This window comes from Danio aesculapii, chromosome 6 (assembly GCF_903798145.1).
Source record: "Danio aesculapii chromosome 6, fDanAes4.1, whole genome shotgun sequence".
NCBI lineage: Eukaryota > Metazoa > Chordata > Actinopteri > Cypriniformes > Danionidae > Danio > Danio aesculapii.
Genome location: NC_079440.1, coordinates 56,557,784 through 56,581,155, shown reverse-complemented (window position 1 = coordinate 56,581,155; position 23,372 = coordinate 56,557,784). Strand labels below are relative to the sequence as shown.

At 36.2% G+C, this 23,372-nt stretch overlaps 1 protein-coding gene across 1 annotated transcript; it reads left to right on the top strand.

Annotated features, from left to right (window-relative positions):
• The first annotated feature begins 3,544 nt into the window (after window positions 1-3,544).
• hyal2a (hyaluronidase 2a) lies at window positions 3,545-19,410 on the top strand. Its single transcript, XM_056460576.1, has 4 exons — window positions 3,545-3,738; window positions 6,441-7,379; window positions 13,864-13,953; window positions 16,207-19,410. The coding sequence occupies exons 1-4, from the start codon at window positions 3,730-3,732 to the stop codon at window positions 16,594-16,596; spliced, it is 1,428 nt and encodes a 475-aa protein (XP_056316551.1). The 5' UTR covers window positions 3,545-3,729; the 3' UTR covers window positions 16,597-19,410.
• Window positions 19,411-23,372: the final 3,962 nt, after the last annotated feature.

Genomic DNA, 23,372 nt, shown 5'->3' with positions numbered 1-23,372 from the left:
GTCGCCTCAGCGGAATGAACCGCTAACCTATCCAGCGGATGCCCTTTCGGCTGCAACCCATCACTGGAAAAACATCCATACACACTCACTTACACTCATACATTCATCATACATTTTCTTTTCGGCTTTGTCCTTTTATTAATCAGGGGTCGCCACAGCGGACTGAACCGCTAACTTATCCAGTGGATGCCCTTCCAGCTGCAACTCAGTACTGGGAAACACCATACACTACAGACAATTTAGCGTACCCAATTCACCTATACCACATGTCTTTGGGCTTGTAGGGGAAACCGGAGCACCTGGAGAACATGCAAACTCCACACAGAAATGCCAACTGACCTAGCTGGGGCTCGAACCGGCGACCATCTTGCTGTGAGACGATTGTGCTACCCACTGCGCCACGGTGGCGCCCCACTGAATATTATAACATTAATGTATTGTAATTATATATTAATAATTGCATATAATTGTATAGTAATACAAGTGTTGCAATTGTATATAAAGGATTATACATATAATGTAATGTTCAGAATTGTATAACTATCATAGTGACACTTTTTTAAAATAATAATAATTATTATTACTGTTTTCCCTTGTTTTCTTTTTAAAGAGCCCCTATTTTGCATTAAGAAAGGTCATATTTTGGTTTTGGGGGTCTCCAACAACAGGCTGATATCCATGCAAGGTCAAAAAAACACTTTCATTGTCTTATAATTTGCGTTTATTTTTACCTTTTATCCCAGCGACTCCCATATGAATCGTTCAGAGATTCATTTGTTCCCAAACCCCTCCTTAGAGCAAAGCTAATCTGCGCTGATTGGTCCGATGACCCAGTCTGTTGCAATTGGTCGACAGTGTTCAGCGCGAGACAGAAAGAAATGCCCACCACCGCTACAGTATGAAGTAGCAAACAGTACGAGAGCCCAATACAGGAAAGGAATAAAGCAATGCATTTAAACACCAACATGTTACTTGGCCCTTTAATCCTAACCCCAAGTAATAACGACACACATTCAGTATAAAGCTACGGTCACACCGGGCTTTGTGTGTGCGAAATTCTGTCGTGTGGCGCTGCGAAAAGGGGCGGGATTAAACAAGATGATTAGACATTAAAAAAGCGAGCGATTGCTCCATGCTTTAAATTTCTGTCCAGAGAGGTCCTGTTTTGATCCTGAATTGGTCTCACGCAGTCAAGTGATGCGATTTCGCAGGTCAGAGTTCACCAAGCTTGAACTTTGCACCGCAGCAACCTGCGAAATTTGACGCATGACCCCGCGTTTCCGGTCTGACGCATTCGCGTGCGTATGAATGGAAGTCTATGGGAGGAAAAGCCCAGTGTGACCGCAGCTTTAATCCACACAGTGGCAAAAGCTGAATTATTATGAAAATTGACCACGCCGCACGTGTGAGGAACGGCTGATGGTGGCCATAGCAACAAACAGCAGAGAATCACTAGCTCAGAAACGCATTTAAATCGGTAAAGGAAGAAACACGTGTCACGCTTCTAACGTGGTTTTAGATGCGATATGTGGACAGCCCCACACAGATTTAACCTGAGAAATACAGTACAAGCACTGATCTATAATAGATACATGATTACAAGCCATGCGGGGCGATTATAACTTATAACACACAATTAAACACATATTTTGCAAACTACACACAAAATGAGGCAACAATTTTAATTACACTTACATGTTATGATCTGGAGGAAGAAGAAACTGGGCTATTTGAACTTTAAAAGTTACTGACGAAGTCCCTGTCAAAGTCCAATAGTCTTTGCTGCTCCTTCAATAGCAAACGGCTGGCGAATCCGCATTGCACTGTAGGTTATTGTATCAATCATCAGAAAAATGACAGGAACAAACACAGCACTAGGTTGGCTATACAGTGATGTTGTCGTGAAAATGAACTTTAACCCTTTATTCTCCGCAGCTGAATCTCCATCTGTCAGTGATCATCATCTTCGCATCATAATCAGTCCCGTGATCCCCCGGGCCTGTGGAGGGAAAGCCCGTGCACATTTTACCGGATATGGCACTTCATATTTGGTGATGTACCATATCGACGTCGACGCGTTCAAGCAAAAGATCCAAACCCAACTCGATTAATTTGTTTGACTCTGAGTCGACTATTTCGCTAAAGAATCAATAGTTTTAAACATGCTGCACTCTCAGATTTAAACCTCAGCTGGATGTTTTCATTCACTTAGAGCTGTGTTACACACTGCATGGAAGCTCATGTTCAAAAACCCAAAATAGTGGCTCTTTAAACTCTATATTGGTCAGGGGCGTAGCAACTGGGGGGACGGGGGGCATACGTCCCCCTCACTTTTTCGAGACAGATAATTTAGAAACAGGTGATTAAGAATGAAAACTTTTGGATTTCATACAGCTGTCCCTCCCACTTTTAAAATGTCCACTACACCCCTGATATTGCTTACCACATAACAAAAGGTTATGCATTGTCTTAATGTTTATCTAATGCAGAGAATGCCCAAAGTAGGGCCCGGGGGCCAAAGTTGGCCCATGGTAACCTTTGATTTAGCCCGTCATCCCATCTGAGAAGAGAAGAAGAATGATGAGAATGGTTTTGAGCAGTGGTGTAGTCCTAAAAAAAAGGGTGGTGTACTATTACCCAGCCAACCCACCCATGCTGTTTTATAATTTTACCTGAACGTTACAGGAAGACATCATTCAGTTAACTATGAAAAACCCACAAAATTTTCTCACAGCTGCTGTGGTCGTCCAAGGGCGGGGAATGGCGCAAAATATAAACAAAAATGCACCAATTTCAACTAATTAGGATGAGAGTTAAAAAAAATTAGGTATACAGTTAGTTTAATCAGCAAAACAAGTGAGTATACCGAGGGTATACGCAATTATTGATCCTCAGAGATCGTAATACCCAAACAGCTCGTGGAAAAAAGTAGGCATACTGACTATATGTGCGTATAGACCTGACTACACCACTGGTTTTGAGATTGTCAATTAAAATTTAATGTGACCCTTTTTTTGTTTGTTGTTTTTGTTAAATGCTAGCTAAATTGTTTCAATAAAATGATGTAAATTGATTAGATTTTGTTTAAATGTACATACTGTCGCCCCACAATCCAGAGACTTGGGTGAGCAAATCAAGTCAAAGTGCTTGTATTCAGCATTGAACTCCACTGTGTTATAAATGGTTATAAATGTGTTATCAATTAAAAAGGTATACTGCATTAGTTAACACAATTAAAAGTAATATTTTCTTTATTTATTATATTATTTTAATATTATTCTATTTAAATATTCTGAAATAAATTAAGAAATGGCAACTTTAATGCAATATAGTTAGGTATATTTACCTTCGACCGCCTTGTTCTCAATGATATATGGTTTTTGGCCAATCATACGAAAAAGTTTGGGCACCCCTGGTCTCAAAATGGGGAAAAAGACGTTCTTTTGAACACATTTCGCTCATTTGCATAGAGGAAAACACGCCCCTGTGTGAGCTGCAATAAAGCCACGCCCCCCGCAGCGAATCAATGAAACTTCTGAAAGCGGCGCTTTGAAGTCCTCGCACAGATAAAAGCGTCTCGGATGAGGAATGTGAGCAGATTTTCATATATACGTTCATATTTACAGCCGAATATTCGCGAACGTTTCTATGTCGGATGCAACAGGCGACACAGATTTACAGCGCAACCACAGGATGGAGTTATTTATCCGGGAATGACTCTTATTTTTAATGTCAAAGGTGAGTTTTTCTTCCCACCAAAATGTTGTTTTGATGCTCTGAGGATGATTTCAACTGACTAACGATCGTTTAAACCCCTTTTACACTCTCAGAAATGTCAAAATATAGTATTATTAGCTAAAGATGTTGTTCTTTAAGAGTTCAGAGTGATTTAACTGGGTTGTTTTCTTTAAATATGAACAAATACAGTTCATTTCCTCGACAAAAATGAGACAAAATGAATTGACTGCACGATAGAGCTGTAAGATTATTGTAGATAATATATATATATCAGAAAATGTAATGAGGATTGGAGTTTCTGAGGTCTGTATTTTTGCATTAATGAGAAGCATCTGATGAATAGGAGATTTAAACTTATTCATTTTCTTTTAGCTTTCAATTTTACTACTATGTAAGAAACAAATGAGATGTTAAAAGGCCTCATTCATGCTTCTTTTTATCGTAGGTCAGAGAGATCAGTGTCTGATCTGGTCATTCTGCCATCAGGCGTCTTTCTATGAATTGTATAATTGTGTATGATGTTACATAAAAGCAGTATTTAACATGTCCCTCATAACGCACAGATTACATTAGATCTCTCTGCCGTCTTATATGGCAAAAGAAACGTTTATGTATGTGATAAATTATTATAAGATTTAATTACAGTTAAATAATTCAACAGAAAATACAATTAATACATAATATTTAATGATGTAATATTTAATATAATATTTAGTTCAGTTAAAAGACAGATTGTAACTGTTGTGATGTTTTGGAAAGCTGCACCACAATATTTTAATATATATAATCGATTGTGAAGAATTTGACAAATGTTATAATATTTAATCAATAAAAGTCAGATTGTCTTGTGATGGTGGAGAGCACAAATTTTCACAGCTCTGGGACAATTAAATTAATTGTATATGTAAATTTTAAAAAACACTTCAAAATATGATATGACTTATTTAGAACAATTACTCTGTTAAAATGATCCCTTTTCTGTAGTTTATAATGAAGAATTAATACTATTGTCTAAATGGATTCCAATGAACAATGTGATATTTATTAATTTAATTATATTATTATTTTTAAATTATTATTAAATTATTATTTTATTATATTATTTATATTTATTAATATATATATACAGTTGAAGTCAGAATTATTACCCGCTTTTGAATATTAAATATTTTCCAAATGATGTTTAACAGAGCAAGGAAATTTTCACAGTATGTCTGATAATATTTTTTCCTCTGGAGAAAGTCTTTAATTGTTTTATTTCGGCTAGAATGAAAGCAGTTTTTAATTTTTTAAAAAACATTTTAAGGTCAGTATTATTAGCCCCTTTAAGCTATATTTTTTCAATAGTCTACAGAACAACCATCGTTATACAATAACTTGCCTAATTACCCTAACCAGCAAGTGTCTTGAAAATATCTAGTCAAAAATTCCACTGTGGCAACCCCTGATTAATAAAGGGACTAAGCCAAAAATTTATAAATTAATTTATATAATTAGTTTACATTAATAAACTTTTTTTTACAAATTTAAGTGGATTGAAAATAAAACAATTAAGTTGTCCCTCCCAAAAAAGCTCAAGAATTGTCTTGTTTCAGCTTATTTTAAAAAAAGTAGTTTGGTTACATAATATTTAATGTTGTAATAGTTAATATAATATTTAGTTCAGTTAAAAGACAGATTGTAACTGTTGTGATGTTTTAGAAAGCTGCACCACAATATTTTAATATAAATAATCAATTGTGAAGACTTTCAGTAAAAGTCAGATTGTCTTTCTTGTGATGGTGGAGAGCACAAATTTTCACAGCTCTGGGACAATTGAATTAATTGTATATATAAATAAAAAAAAAAACACTTCAAAATATAATATGACCTATTTAAAACAATTACTCTGTTAAAATGATCCATTTTCTGTAGTTTCTAATAAGGAATTTATTTTATTGTCTAAATAGATTGAACAATGAACAATGTGATATAATTAATTTCATTTTATATATATATATATATATATATATATATATATATATATATATATATATATATATATTATATATATCTACACACAACACAGTTGAAGTCAGGAAATTATTACTCTCTTTTGAATATTAAATATTTTCCAAATGATGTTTGACAGATCAAGGAAATTTTCACAGTATGTCTGATAATATTTTTTCCTCTGGAGAAAGTCTTAATTGTTTTATTTCGGCTAGAATGAAAGCAGTTTTTAATTTTTAAAAAAACATTTTAAGGTCCGTATTATTAGCCCGTTTAAGCTATATTTTTTCAATTGTCTGCAGAACAAGCATCGCTATACAATAACTTGTACAATTACCCTAACCTGCGAGTGTCTTGAAATATCTAGTGAAAAATTCCGCTGTGGCAACCCCTGATTACTAAAGGGACTAAGCTAAAAATGAATAAATGAATTTATATAATTAGTTTACATTAATAAACGTATTAGTTTTTTACAAATTTAAGTGATTTGAACATAAAACAATTAAGTCGTCCCTCCTAAAAATCTCAAGAATTGTCATGTTTCAGCTCATTTAAAAAAAAAAAGTAGTTTAAAAAAACAATAAGCATCATTTTTTTTGTTTGCATTAAAGTTTCCTTTGTGTTTTCTTGTTCCCTTTTGAACAAAAACTGATATTTATTGACTCAAATTAGCTTTTTGTATCGTAACGATTTGTGTTGTTTCACATCAGCCCCTATCGTGGAAAACCAAAGCGATGGCTCATTGGATTCGACTTTACTGGAGAATCTGTTTGCTGGTTCATCTAACTCTAGCTGAAGATCTAAAGCCCACCAGATGGCCTCTTTACCCCCAAAAACCTCTGGTTCTGGTCTGGAATGCTCCAACCGAAGACTGCAGGCCTCGCCACAAAGTTCATTTTCAGCTCGATCAGTTTCAGATCGTGGCTTCACCAAACCAAGGCTTCACCAAGCAGAACCTCACCATCTTTTACAAAGACCGCCTGGGCCTGTATCCCCATTATGAGGATGGTACTGCCGTCAATGGTGGCCTACCACAAATCGCAAGCCTCACGCAACATCTAGAGAAAATGCCGGAGGGAATTGAGAAGTACATTCGGGATCCATTGGCTAAGGGTCTGGCTGTCATCGATTGGGAGGAATGGCGTCCATTGTGGATACGAAATTGGGAAGCTAAAGAAATTTACAAAAGCCAGTCAAAACGTTTAGTGAGCCAAAAAAACCCGGATTGGTCTGTTCCCCAGATAAGCAAAACGGCCCAAATGGAGTTTGAGTTGTCCAGTCGTAAATTCATGAAGGAGACCTTGCGGTTGGCTAAAAGTTTGCGCCCCCACCAATTGTGGGGCTTCTACCTCTTCCCCGACTGCTACAACCACGACTACCGTAACAGTCTGGAGAGCTATACGGGCCGCTGTCCGGATGTGGAGTTGGTCAGAAACGACCTGCTGAAGTGGCTGTGGACTGAAAGCACAGCACTCTTTCCGTCAATATACATGGGCTCTGTGTTGCGTTCAACATCCTCCGGGCGCCAGTTTGTCCGAAACCGGGTGAAGGAGGGAATGAGATTGGCATCGGTGGGAGAGGGACTGGCACGTCCTGTTTTTGTCTACAGCCGCCCTACGTATGCCAATGAGCTGGAAGTGCTGACAGAGGTGAGATTGTAGTAAAGTGCTTGATGTGCAGGGATAGAACAATAAAGTCTAGCTTATTGGGTTCATCTAATGTGGTATATGCACAGGGATGTTTAATTTTCAGTCAGCCAGCATAAGAGCTTCCAGTGATCTGTCAACTTCACCGCCTGATAGATATACGATATATAGTGGTTCTCAGAGCGCACAAAAAGCACTGCATTAAATTCCGTTATATCGGCGCCATGTCTTTCAATTTTGGAAATTAATTTTACCCCAGTATTTTCAATGGAGTTTCTGTGCTTGCCTACTGACGCCGCATGCATGGTCTTTCGTCTCGTTTTACTATTTAACTGATTGTATTTTAATTACATAACAATATCTATGCTGTAAAAGGAACCTTATTTAATCGAAAATAGTCGCATAAACCTTTCACCGAAAGTTTATCATTGCCTGAAAAACACTAGCTGTGCATAGATAGAGTGGAGGAACTATGACGTCACCTTGTAGGCTAATCGGCTGCTAGCATAAAACTGGTTCACTCGATAAAATCCCCATACGATTTTCCCATAGGCTTTTCGAAGATTGCAAATAATAAGCTCTGTGTTCAAACTCTGTTCTTTACACTAACACGTTTTCTACAGCCGGATAATCCTCTCACGAAAATACAACTTTTAGCACTTTTGGGTCTTAAATGCAAACGCAAGAATGGAAAAGCTAACATTAGGCTATAAACGGACTACAGTGCCTTCAGGGCGCTCGCCTGTGACGTCAACACCACCCTGCTACAGACAACTTATCAAGCTTAATTTTAGAAATATGATTCATGACGAAGATTTACTCTCTCGATTTATTATATTATAATCCAGGATATATATTATAAACAAATAAATACGCAAAAACACATAGACCTACGTGCCTTTTGGATAGTTTTTACATGGGAAATACATTTTGTTTTGTTGTTGTTGTAAAAGTTTTAAAACTGTATGTATAAATGTGCCTACATAGTATTATCATAAGACATATTTAAATAAGTGTATCGCTGGCGTGCATTCAGCCCGCTTAACTTAGACGACAGAAATGAGGCATGAGGGACGAGTCTATATGCCCCATCATGTCCCATCATGGATAGAAAACAACATTCAATATTCTTTTTTGTCACGATGTACAGCGAAAAACAGCCCATGCAGCCACATATGCTATACATTTTAAGGATTGTAAATACTGTAGTTATGACAGAGTTAAATGTTTTTAGATGAAGAAAAAAATGACAAAAAATGTATTGATAACGTTAAAATGACAGTTAAAATGCATGTATTTTTTACATATTTATTCACGTTTGCATTACTGAGAGCGAGAAAAGGGACAGGCTGCGCTGGTAAGCAGCATCCCCATAATATCGTTTAATTAAAATTGACGGTCTTTACAAGTGAAGGCATTATCTACACACAATATGAATTCCTAATTAGAAAAATACTACAAACTATAAAATACTATTCATGAAAATACGCAAATAACAGACAAATCCAAATGTCTAATACAAGCGAGCTGCATTCCAGACCAGTTCGATGACGTATAATGTCTCCGATACTGCCTGTAGTCCCATTAACAACTTGATAGCAATCGTCTTTTTAAAGAAGCATAACCGATTTAAAAAATCAAGAGTGTGCTGTAACTGATGTGTTTTATGTCGTCGAATTAAACATGAAAGTATCTTGATTTTGTGTTAGCCACGGACTTTATTTAAGCGATTTAACTGAAATCCCATTGAAAAACCCATTGACTTTGGGACGAGGAGAACCGGAACGGCTAAAATGCTAACTCGTTCCAAAGAAGGCCTTTATAGAGTAAAAAGTGCCTTGTTTACTGTTGGTTGCTAGGCTACCAATACTACAGTCAGCCTCTCTAACAACTTCATGGAAAAGCACCTAATTCACATTTAGGATTTTTATTTATTTTTTGCTTAGATTTTCTTCTCATTAGAAAATGTTTACATTACATGTGCGAGCTGAAATTAAACTTGAATGATTAATAATAATGATTTGCATATGTTTAGTAATCTTGCGAAGCGCAGCATTCAAATTTATCGAGAGAGATTCAGTTTTTACAGTTAGTTTCAAGCAATTAAATAACACAGAAGTACTGCGAGAAGTTTATAGTTCAGATATAAACACTGATGTTTATGGTAAAGATTAAAATCACTGTTTAATGGAACTTGACACTGGTGAATGTTGTAGCAATTACATTGTGTAGCCAACAGGTGGCGACAAACAACCATCAAAATAATGTCACTGAATAGGTTTTCAGATATGATCGATCTATAATGAAACATGAAGATTTATGTGTGAATTGTTGAATCATTAATTGAAAATAAATATGATCTGTTGTTATGTTAGATTTCTATATTTAGCATTATCAGCAACAGTAGCAAAGATCAGCTTTCCTATTGAATATTTTCCTCTTTTTCAGCTGGTTCTTTCTTGATTTTTATTTTTATTAAAAGTACAGTTCTAAGTTCTGTTTGTTAAAACCAATGGTTTTGCAGTAATATTTTTGCATAAATGGAAAGCAAATGGCATTTGTCTCCTCCCTTTTTTGCTGATCTAAAAAATGGTCCAAACCATGACTTAAAAACCGTGAGATTTGTGATGAGTTACACCACTAGTAAACACAAAGAGAGTTACATCTAAAGCTGGTCTGATAGTAAAGCTTATATATGGCAACAGTTGCTTTGGTAGCAGAGATCAATATTTGGTAAGGTTGGGCTTAACAACAACACAATTATTTTAATTGCTCCATCTGACCTGCAGCTGATCTGAGACATGTAACAGAATGTGCGGAAATGAAGTTTGACCTTGAAGGACAAAATATTCCATTAAACTGACATCGACTCTCCAGACTGTTTGTTCAGATGCCAGAAATATGCTTTCTGAGGATCCGCAAATAGTTCTTCTATTGTGTTTGTTAGTTATAGACACACACACATGCATATACACACAAACATATACACACATACAGTTGAAGTCATAATTATTAGCCCCCCCTGTTTATTTTTTTCCCCAATTTCTGTTTAACGGAGAGTTTTTTTCAACACATTTCTAAACATAATAGTTTAAATAACTCATTTCTAATAACTGATTTATTTTATCTTTGCCATGATGACAGTAAATAATATTTGACTAGATATTTTTAAGACACTTCTATACAGCTTAAAGTGACATTTAAAGGCTTAACTACGTTAATTAGGTTAACTAGGCAGGCTAGGGTAATTAGGCAAGTTATTATATAATGATGGTTTGTTCTGTAGACGGTCAAAAAAATTGCTTAAAGGGGCTAATAATATTGACCTTAAAATGGTTCATAAAAAATTAAAAACTGCTTTTATTCTGGCCGAAATAAAACAAATAAGACTTTCTCCAGAAGAAAAAATATTATCAGACATACTGTGAAAATTTCTTTGCTCTATTAAACATCATTTGGGAAATATTTAAAAAAGGAAAAAAATTCAATGGGGGCTAATAATTCTGACTTCAACTGTATATACAGTGCTCAGCATATATGAGTACACCCCATTTTGAAAATGAATATTTTTATTCATTTCACAGTGAATATGGGCAATGTAATTTGGTGCATTTGAACAAAACAGACTTACTAAGCAGATACATTTATTAAAATAATATTTTAGAACATCTTTAAAAATTAAAAGATAAAACAATTAAAATCAAGCAAAATATTGCAAAAAACAAATTACAATCTACAAAATTTCAACTGAATTTTTCATTTTTTTGTTTCTCTTGATTTTTGCTCTTTTTTTAAATTTGTATTTGGTATTTTTCTATAACAAATTTGGGTGTAATAGTTTTTGGACCGTTATTGCAAGTTATTTTGTTAGATAAGCTCCAGAGTTGGCTTCAGTGCTGACTAATCTAATGTATATGCACAAATATAATATTGTAAAGCTTCCTATTAAAAATATTAATTTAAAAGAGAGATTTGTGAGGGGTTTACTTATATATGCTGAGCACTGTATACACACACAACATTTAAAACGACTATAACAACTGTATTATTTATAAAGATTTTCAGTAAAATAAATAACCTTGATGAAATCTAAAAATGTCAGAGTTTATCTTTAAAGTTTCATTTTGTTAAAGCTTTATTTTTGTGTTAAAATACTATCTTCTGTACTAGTGAAATATTCCAAGAAAATTAGGTTTTGTGGCACTTTCAAAACATTGCTGTGTTCATTTGATCAGCCTGACCAGCCTTGCAGTTTTGCTGAAGATTAAAGCGAGTGTGTGCATGTGGTCTTTGTGTGGTTTGCCACTTTTCCTTGCATAACCATCATCGCTCTTTATCTCTGAATCTGTGTGTGTTTGTGCTGGAGAACAGGAAGGGTGCTGGTCACATTTTCAGTGCCACCACCCACCACACCATTCCAGCTGATTTCCTACATTTTATTTTCCAAGTTTATAATGCTGTTACAAAACCAACCCAAGCTCATTCTGAAAACGTACCTCTATATACATTTCTGGAGACCACCAAATACGTACATTCCATATACGTTTTCAAGCAAAAAAAGGAAAACTAAGGAAACTGAGATTTTGGCTCAATTTTTGTTTTTTGTTTAGGGTTGGAAAATGGATAAACAACTTTAAAATTCATTATACATATATAGGCGGTGCTGAAACGCCCCTTTTTATCTCATTGGTCAGCCAAATCTGAGCTTGTGACTCCACCCTCAAATAATAGTCCTCTGCGAATCAGCACCCAGGCGTTTACTTATTATTGTTTAATTATATATATATAAACTAAGTTTACATATTCTATCATTTGATCAGTTAGCAGGCTTACATTCATTGCGTTTGCATAAATTAAATAAAAATGTAAATTAGCAGTATTATTACACATTTGAAATAAGGTCATAGTTCGCTGCCAAACGTCTTGCTGCTATGCACCTGATGCTAAGCAAAGATAGCCATTTCCGAGCAGCACCTGGTTTGCATGATTGCTTCCGAGCAAGGCCTATATAATAATAATAATAATAATAATAATAATAATAATAATAATAATAATTATCATATCATTTCCCAGAGATGGGTTGCGGCTGGAAGGGTATCCGCTGCGTAAAACATGTGCTGGATAAGTTGGTGGTTCATTCTGCTGTGGCAACCCCAGATTAATAAAGGGACTAAGCTGAAATGAAAATGAATGTATGAATGATCAAATTAAATCAAATAAAATAACTTTTATTGTCGCATCATTAACAGCACGTGTGCTATGATGAGTGAAATGCTTAGTTGCTGGCTCCAGACAGTGCAAAATACAGACAGTGCAGAATAATAATAATAATAATAACAACAACAACAACAATAATAATAAAGAGACTAAGCCAAAAAGAAAATTAATGAATGAATAATAATATAAATAATAATAATAATATGCCTATAGTTTGCCGCCAAATGTCTTGCTGCTGTGCATCTGATGCTGAGCAAAGATAACCATTTCCGAGCAGCACCTGGTTTGCATGATTGTTTCAGAGCTGCTGTAGGCCTAAATAATAATAATAATAATAATAATAATAATAATAATAATAATAATAATAATAACATTAATATTATTATTATTATTATTATTATTATTAATAATATTAATATTAATAATAAATATTGTTTTCTTAGTGTTTTTTATTGATTAGTTTTTTAATAGTTGTTTGCAGGGCCAGAATGAGAACACATTGGGCCCTATATGAGGCCATAACAAAGGGTACCATTTGTTTTTATTTTATTTACTCCTATTTTAATTATCCTATATATATATATATATATATATATATATATATATATATATATTTTTTTTTTAATAGGATTATATATTATATATATATAGGACTATTATTTTGAGGGTGGTGTCACGAGCTCAGATTTGGTTAATCAGAGGAAAATGGACGTTTCAGCACCGCCTACATGTGTATAATCAATTTTAAAGTCATTTATCCATTTTCCTACCCTAAACAAAAACCAAAAATCGAGTCAAAATCTCGTTTTTTTTTGTGAGCAAAAGAAAAATCTAAAAATGTCCGTTTTCTTAGTTTTCCTTTTTTTGCTTGAAAACGGATATGGAATAGACGAAAGATACACCGATTAAGGAGCTAGGTTTTTTGCAGTTTTCGCAGAGTCCACTGTATATGCTTATTGAGTTCTCAAATTTCTCTCCCTAGTGCCATTCACACCTGCTGTTTTCATGTAAACCCACCAGAAACCCACAGCGACATACCACCCTGTAGCGTTCATTTTAAAAATGAAATGCAGCCATACATTCCTCTGGCTATATAATTTGTGATCTCCAGAAACGTATATAGGGCTACAGTTTCAGAATGAGCCTATGTTATGCAAAACAGTCCCCATTCAATATCTGGCTCCTCAACCTACAGATAAAATATTAAAACTATAGTAATATTCTTGTTTTAAAGAATTATTCATTTGTTTTCTTATTTGTGTGTGCGCAGACTGATCTGGTGTCCACTATTGGGGAAAGTGTGGCTCTGGGCGCAGCTGGTATCGTTCTCTGGGGTGACGCTGCTTATGCCAGCAGCAATGTAAGCATTCATTCAGCACATTATTCATTCACTCATTCATTTGCCTTCGGCTTAGTCCCTTTATTCATCAGGGGAATGAACTGCCAGCGGAATGAACTGCCAACTTATCAAGCATATGTTTTACACAGTGGATACCCTTCCAGCTGCAACCCAGTTCTGGGAAACATCCATACACACTCATTCACACACATACACTACGGCCATAGCATTTAATTCACCTATAGTGTATGTGTTTGCACTGTGGGGGAAACCGGAGCACCCGTAGGAAATCCATGCCTACATGGGGAGAACATGCAAACTCCATACAGAAATGCCAACTCACCCAGCTGAGGCTCAAACCAGCGACCTTCTTGCTGTGATTCGACAGTGCTAACCACTGAGCCACCATGTCGCCACACCACATTATGTATTTTTTTTATTAATTAAAAGTGCTTATGGTGTTTTCATTGCTATTATTAGTCAACTTTATTTTGCTAGTGGTGCTTCTTTTGCTCATGTTAATCTTATCTAGCCTCCTATATCAGTTTATAAGCAGATTTACAAGGATATCAAAGAATCTGTTGCCCTTACACCCACCTACAACACTTTAGCACTACCCAGCAACGTCCTGCTGCCAACAATCCATGATATTATCTTGCATGGAAATTTTGTAAGAAGACTAACATGCCTAGCAACACCCTGGGAACCATCACAACACCTTAACAACTGCGTAGCGACGCAATTAAGTTGATACAATACCTAAGAAACATGGTAGCAATCTGTCAGATTGGTTTCAATACACCCTAGCAACACTCTTGACACCCACAACACTTTAGCACTGCGTAGCAACACCCTGCCAACGATCCATGATATTATCATGCATGGAAATTTTGTAACACTAAAATGCCTAGTAACACCTTGGTAACCATCACAACACCTTAACAAGTGCATAGAAACACAATTAAATGGATACAAAACCTAATAAATACCCTAGCAACCTCTCAAATTGGTTTTAATACATCCTAGTAACACCCTTGACACCCACCCACAATACTTTAGCACTGCATACCAACACCCTGCCAACAATCCATGATATTATCCAGCATGGGAATTTTGTATGAAGACTAAAATGCCTAGCAACACCCTGGTAACCATCACAACACCTTAACACTTGCATAGCAACACAATTAAATGTATACAAAACCTAATAAATGCCCTAGCAACCTGTCAGATTGGTTTAAATACACCCTGGCAACACCCTTGACGCCCACAAAACTTTACCACTGCCTAGCAACGCCCTGCCAAAAATCCATGATATTATCGTGCATGGAAATTTTGTAAGAAGACTAAAATGCCTAGCAAAACCTTGCCAACCATCACAACATCCTAACAACTGCATAACAACACAATTAAATGGATACAAAACCTAATAAATACCCTAGCAACCTCTCAAATTGGTTTTAATACATCCTAGCAACACCCTTGACACCCACCCACAATACTTTAGCACTGCGTAGGAACACCCTGCCAACAATCCATGATATTATCCAGCATGGGAATTTTATATGAAGACTAAAATGCCTAGCAACACCCTGGTAACCATCACAACACCTTAACACTTGCATAGCAACACAATTAAATGGATACAAAACCTAATAAATGCTCTAGCAACCTGTCAGATTGGTTTAAATACACCCTGGCAACACCCTTGACGCCCACAACACTTTAGCACTGCCTAGCAACGCCCTGCCAACAATCCATGATATTATCGTGCATGGAAATTTTGTATAAAGACTAAAATGCCTAGCAACACCCTGGCAACCATCACAACATCCTAACAACTGCATAACAACACAATTGAATAGATACAAAACCTAATAAATACCCTAGCAACCTCTCACATTATTTTTAATACATCCTAGCAACACCCTTGACACCCACCCACAATACTTTAGCACTGCGTAGCAACACCCTGCCAACAATCCATGATATTATCCAGCATGGGAATTTTGTATGAAGACTAAAATGCCTAGCAACACCCTTGTAACCATCACAACACCTTAACACTTGCATAGCAACACAATACAGTGGATACAAAACCTGAGAAATGCACTCTCAGATTGTAACCTCTCAGATTGGTTGAAATACACCTTAGCAACACCCTGACTGCCAAGCAACGCCCTGCTGCCAACAATCCATTATATTATCTTGTATGGGAATGTTGTAAGAAAGTGTACACATTTTTAATTGACTTTTTTTTTTTTTATCACACAGGCCAGTTGTTCCAGTATAAACCAGTACTTGCGCGGTCCACTGGGCCAGTACCTGCTGAACGTCTCCACTGCTGCCGAACAGTGCAGTCATTTTCTGTGCAGTTCCCATGGACGGTGTCTGCGCAGAAATGCAGACACGGACACATATCTGCATCTTGACCCAAAGACGCACACAATAGTCGGCCAAGGGAGTGAAATGCGAGTGAGAGGAGATTTGAGTGTTAAAGAGCACCGGCGGATGACTAAAGACTTCCAGTGTCAGTGCTTCAGCGGGTATCAGGGCGAAAGATGTGATCTTGAGGACCCTCTTCAGCAGCGAGGAGATGGAAATACGCTTAAAGCACTATGGATTTATCTTCTCTCTCCAGTCCTGCTGCATTTACTGACATGAGCAAACTAATTTTTGTGCTTGTGCAATGTTTTGGTGGTCAGTGCTCTCCAAATGCTGTGACAAGGTTTCGTCAAGTCATGTGGGTGAGCTTGAAATTGCAATTTATAATTGTAAACACAGGAAACTCAAAGTTCCTCTGAGTTTAAATAAGCACTTTTGTTTGCTGTCACACATTACTCACACAACATTCGAGCCAGATGCTGAATATTGTGCAACAGGATAATCACATGAGATTTTATGACTAGCTCTGATTCTTATAGATGACTTGTTCTTTATCTTTGAGTCACCGTTAAGGATTTGGATTGTTTGGGTTTGAGCGTTAATTTGAAACATGTGACTGTAGAGATGCTGGTTGTCTAACACTAAACTGTAGAATGCAACATTATATACAAGTGAGCAACATAGGCTCATTCTGAAAAAGTAGCCCTATATACATTTCTGGAGATCGTGAATTACAACCCAGGCTCATTCTGAGAACGTAGTCCCAGGGGCGTTTCTGGAGACCGCGAAATACGTAGCCGGGGGTACGTACGGCTGCATTTCATTTTTTTAAGCGAACGCTGCGGGGCGGTGTGACGCCGTTCCCTTCGGCGCTTGTGGAGGGCTTTCCCGCTGCAACCAGTTTGTCCGGTTAGCTCTTCGTGTACTCTGGCGGACTCAAGGCGCAGAGAGGGGCTGACCACGACGACCGGGTTCGAGTCCGGGGAAGAGCGGTTCCAGAAATCAGGTAAGAAAACAAAAACAAAATCCAAAAAATGAAGCGAACAAGTTCGTCACAGGGTGAGAATGTGGTCAAAATCCAAAAACGTGGTAAAAATCAGACGAGGGCTTTTCTTTTTCTGGACGGCTTTTGTGAATCGTAGTTGGTTGGGTTTAGGGACGGAGGAGGGTGGGTCAGCCGATTGGCCGGTCGCACGGTCAATCATTCTGTCATCCAGGCAGACAGGCGGAAGGTCGTTCGACAGCGGCCTCTAGCAGGTTTACGCGAGAACAGCGCAGGAAAAAGCGCGCACAGCGGCCTCTCGTGGACTCGCGAAAACAAAAACTGCACAAATACGTACCTCCCGGGACGTATTTCGCGGTCTCCAGAAACGTCCCCGGGACTACGTTCTCAGAATGAGCCTGGGTTGGTGAATTATGTAGCCAGAAGTACGTATGGCTGCATTTCGTCTTTAGACTGAACGCTATTGACCTTATTCTTCAATGCGGAAGTGCGCGCGTTTTTGCGATTGTTTTAGAACTTCCGATTCAGCTGCCTATGGGAGAAATGACTAGGAATAATAAACGGCAGAAAACGGTCAAACTACTCACTCCACAAACAAGTGTTGCACGACAATACAGACAAAGTAGAATATTATGATAAGAAAATATCAGTTTGCAACACCAAGCAGCAAAACGAGCTGTTTTTAACGTTGCAAAATGAATGGAAGTGAATGAGACCGGAAGTCTCGAGCCAAAATGATTCAAATGGCTGCGCCCACTCATACGCGGAGAATAAGGTGAATACAGGGTGGTATGACACCGTTCTATTTCGCGCTTACCAGCTTTTCATATGAAGGGGCAAAAACGACATATCATTGAGAGCCATGGGCCGAAGGTTAACATACCAAAATATATTACATTAAAGGTAATTTTCTCAGTTATTTCATATTATTTAAAAACAATAAATAGAAAACATTACTTTAAATCATATTAACTAATGCAGTATAATTTTTTAAAATTATAATATATTACAATAAAAACAGACAATCACATTTGATGCATGAATACACCAGTGAAGCAGTATCCGCCATTTGGATGTCTGCATTGTCCTCTATCTGTCAACTGACAATATGTAGGCTACATTAAAAACAATCTGATTTATTTACTACATTTAATTGAAACGTTTCATTTTAGTTTGCTTTGTGTAGCTTATCAATGAAACAAACAAACAAAAGATAACATTAAATTTACATGAAAAAAATTACATTAAAAGCTTTAAATAGAAATATTATGTAAATGCTTTTGGTCATTTTTGTGCGATATGCTAATGGTCTAATCCAGGCATGGGCAAACTCGATCCTCGAGGGCCGGTGTCCCTGCAGAGTTTTGCTCCAACACTAATCAAACACACCTGAACACCCTAATTAGTGTCTTTAAGATCACTAGAAAGCTACAAGCAGGTGTGTTTGATTAGGGTTGGAGCAAAACTATGCAGGGACACCGGCCCTCCAGGATCGAGTTTGCCCATCCCTGGTCTAATCCGATTCAATGATCTATGCTAAAGGTGATCACACCAGACTTGGAGATCAGCTGAATGGATTCAGCAATGCTAGGGTCAGAGCTGAATCGGACCAATGAGCCGACTATCGCCTTGGTGTGTCCCAGCCCAAAGGGAGTTGTAAAACGAGCCAAAAAAAAAGTGGAGTGTTGCTTTAAAATGAGACTACTAGTGCTGGAAATGATGCAATGATGTGTTTGATTTTGACTTGTGTGTCATTTCCTGATCACAACCCCCGCTTCCTGTCCTTTCCTGTCCTGTGAAGGCAAAATAAATAATGAAGAGGATACTACTAAAGACCTGACAGTGATGCATATCCTGCTATTTAAAATAATTAGCGACTTTGAATTATATCCTCTTTTTTACATGTACTAATTGTTTATTTAACTGTTGTCAGATCAGCATCTATGCATATTTGTTGCTCTTGTTCATATGATAGTTATGATTGTGAAGCTTATGTGTCAGCTCAGCTCTCATATTCATACACTGTAAACCCCGCTGTTGTCATTACTGAAGGTATTAAGTTAATATAACCACATTACTTAAAATACCAAGTTTTGGCATCAAAACCTAAACAGGTGTGTTTAGCTTACTCATTAGGCAGCAAAACACTTTTAATTAATATTTTAAGCTCTCTGAACTTAACATTTTAATTTATTTAAACGATTCACCATGTCTTTGTTTAAAATGATTGGTTGAACTTAAATTTCTGCCTTCGTGCTGATTGGTCGATATATGTTATATGGCACAAGGTGCTCATTTTGCTTGTGACATTTTGCAGGACAGAGGCACTACCTGAACGCATCTGACGAAAGAGAAACGTTAAATAGTAAGTAGATATTTAAATGCTTATATGCACTTTTCTTAATTGATATACACGCAGGGTGGCTCTGGTTAGCACTGTTGCCTCACATCAAGAAGGACACTGGTTCGAGTCCCAGCTGGGACAGTCGGCAGTTCTGTGTGGAGTTTGCATGTTCTCCCCGTGTTGGCGTGGGTTTCCTCCGGGTGCTCCGGTTTCCCCCACAGTCCAAAGACATGCAGTATAGGTGAACTGGGTAAGCTAATGTGTATGTGTGTATGTCCTGGTCCTCCAGGTTGGGGGTTGAGCGTTGGGCTATCAACCCATCTCATAAAAATGAGATGTTATGAAACACCAACATGGTGTGGCTAAATATCAACTTCGATATAAACGGCCCTGGGAGTAAGTAAAGAATATCAAAGCTGAAAAATGTAGTGTTACGTTTTTAAGAGATGTTTTAGTGGGATGCTGTAACATTTAAGTGAGACAGGTGTAATGTGTGCGACGTATCAAGGATGAGGCAAGAATCAATTCTCTATTTAAGCTTTGTACTCAATAGTTGAAAATTATTGAACAGGAATTGGAGAGGAAAAAGAAAGAAACAAACATTTATAATTATCTTTAAACAAAAACAACGAGTGTAAGCCAAATCAAAGAAATTAACAAAACAAAACGATCCTTAAAACTAAAGTCTAAACTAGGCGTCAAAAATAAATACAAATAAACACCGAAATCTTCAGTGTATACGACACCCGAACTAAACTAATTAAAGCTACAAAACTCAAAATACACAGCTGGCAAAACACTCAAACTAATCTAACAAAACATCAATCTAAACTAAAACAAACCGGATAAAACGGTCAAAGCTTAGTTTAGAACCACATAACAACCATCACATTATGTTACTTACAGCCAACGAAGTTCAACAAGCAAACTCGAATTACCACAGTAAACTGAGATAATAAATCACTAAACAGCCGAAGCATAGCACAATCAAATTGCGCGGAGCACAAATGGTCTGCCGAGGCAGAGCGCACACCACACACTGGTCAGTCGGGACTTTAAATCCTAGCGGCTCGTCCTGGGATTGGTGGAACCGACTTCGTCATAATGATGATGGACAGAATGGTAAACCAATAAGAAACCTAAAGACTAAACAAGCAGAGAGGAGGGTAAAAAAAATAGACAAAGAAAACATCAAACATGTAGTCTTTAGTCTGTTAGCCATTTTAAGTTAAATGTACTTAAAAATTTAAGTTATCTGCACTTAAAACATTTAAGTTATCTGTACTGAAACGTTTAAGTTATCTGTAATTAAACATTTAAGTTTTCTGTACTTATGTTAATTCAATGAAGAGACATTTGGTCAACTCAGTTGAGTTTTCGATTTCCCATTATTTAAACGAACTGAGGGAATCACTTTCCTCAAATCATTTGAGTAGTCTCAACTTATTAGGGTTTACAGTGTACAGTATGTAACTGTCTGTGAGAGAAGCATTTGCATTATGTATTTAAATCGCTGACATAATTGTGACATTATTGTGAATTAGATTCTCAGAAATTTTGATGCACAAACATTTTATTTCTAATTAAATTTGAACAAAAGAGTCTTCATTTCCTTTCATGCATATTGCTGTAGTTATCAGCGGAAGCTTTTCTGAGCAAAAATGGGCGAAATGTGTAGACTACAAACCTTGGATCTGCCCAGCACAAGGACCAGCCCAAATTACAGGCTTTACAAACCAACAGAGTTATATTTGCTGCGTTTAACTCTGAACGGTTTCCCATAATACACCACTATGCAATATGATGTATGGTGTGTTTGTTAATCTTTAATCACTCTAGAAATGACTTCAGTTGTTGAGTAGTTCTGCATGCAGCTGGAGTGTTTTATGGGTGTTACCCACTAATCTAACTCTCGGTTCCTCATTTGTTATTTTTAGATCTTTGTATGTAAAAATGTGCTTTTTCTGAGCAGCAGGATTCTGCAGATGCAGTTATATCTATGTTATAACCATAAATGACACGCTGCATGAGAAGCAAACAGCATTTATAACAATGCATTATTATTATTATGAAAATAAACCATGAATTAAATGTAGTAAAAGTGTAGACTAAAAAAATATATGAACAATTAGTCAAGCATGTGTTTTTAGGTCATTGTAACTTAATAAACTAAGTTAATCATGTTTTAACTTAATTTTATATGATATGCTAGCAGTTTTAAGTCAGTTTAATATATTATAAGTTCAATGGACTCATAAGGTTGATTTGATTCAGCTTAAAAATTTAAGGCAACCAGGATTTTTTTACAGTAACCATGTTTTATTGGCTTATTTATTAAAAACTGATTGGAAAACCACTATTTACTATAAATACTGTGGTGAAATTATGGTTAGTGTATCAAACTGTTGGTTACCATGGTTTAACTATAATAACCATGTTTTTTGTTGGTACAGTACACTGTAAACAATTATATAAACAATCAGTCATGAAAGCATATGTTTTTAGTTCATTGCAACTTATTAAACTAAGTTTATCATGTTCTAACTTAATTTTATAAGTTCTGCAAACAGCTTCAAGTCAGTTTAATATAATATAAGTTCAATGGACTCATAAGGTTGATTTGATTCAGCTTAAAAATTTAAGGCAACCAGGATTTTTTTACAGTAACCATGTTTTATTGGCTTATTTATTAAAAACTGATTGGAATAAAACCACTATTTACTATAAATACTGTGGTTAAATTATGGTTAGTGTATCAAACTGTTGGTTACCATGGTTTAACTATAATAACCATGTTTTTTGTAGGTACAGTACACTGTAAACAATTATATGAACAATCAATCATGAAAGCATATGTTTTTAGTTCATTGTAACTTATTAAACTAAGTTAATCATGTTCTAACTTAATTTTATAAGTTCTGCAAACAGCTTTAAGTCAGTTTAATATAATATAAGTTCAATGGACTCATAAGGTTAATTTGATTCAGCTTAAAAATTTAAGGCAACCAGGATTTTTTACAGTGTAGTAACCATGTTTTATTGGCTTATTTATTAAAAACTGATTGGAATAAAACCACTATTTACTATAAATACTGTGGTTAAATTATGGTTAGTGTATCAAACTGTTGGTTACCATGGTTTAACTATAATAACCATGTTTTTTGTAGGTACAGTACACTGTAAACAATTATATAAACAATCAGTCATGAAAGCATATGTTTTTAGGTCATTGTAACTTATTAAACTAAGTTTATCATGTTCTAACTTAATTTTATAAGTTCTGCAAACAGCTTCAAGTCAGTTTAATATAAGTTCAATCGACTGAAAAGGTTCATTTGATTCAGCAACCAGGATGTTTACAGTGTAGTAACCACGCTTTTGGCTCACTGATTAAAATTGGATTAACCACAGTTTTACTATAATATCGTGGTTAAATTATGGTCAGTCTATCAGATTGTTCGTGGCCATGGTTTAACTAAAATGTTTTTTCTTCGTACACTGTAAACCCTAATAAGTTGAGACTACTCAAATGATTTGAGGAAAGCGATTCCCTCAGTTTGTTTAAATAATGGGAAATTGACAACTCAATTAATCAATTAACTACAAACCTTGGATCCGATCAGCACACGGACCATCCCAAATTACAGGCTTTACAAACCAACAAAATTATATTTGCTGCGTTAAACTCTGTAAACGGTTTCCCATAAT

Excerpts from the sequence above, each read along its gene's own strand:
- hyal2a (XM_056460576.1), top strand. Across the intron at positions 7,380-13,863 it reads AGCTGGAAGTGCTGACAGAG|ACTGATCTGGTGTCCACTAT; the intron begins GTGAGATTGTAG and ends GTGTGTGCGCAG. Across the intron at positions 13,954-16,206 it reads CTGCTTATGCCAGCAGCAAT|GCCAGTTGTTCCAGTATAAA; the intron begins GTAAGCATTCAT and ends TTTATCACACAG.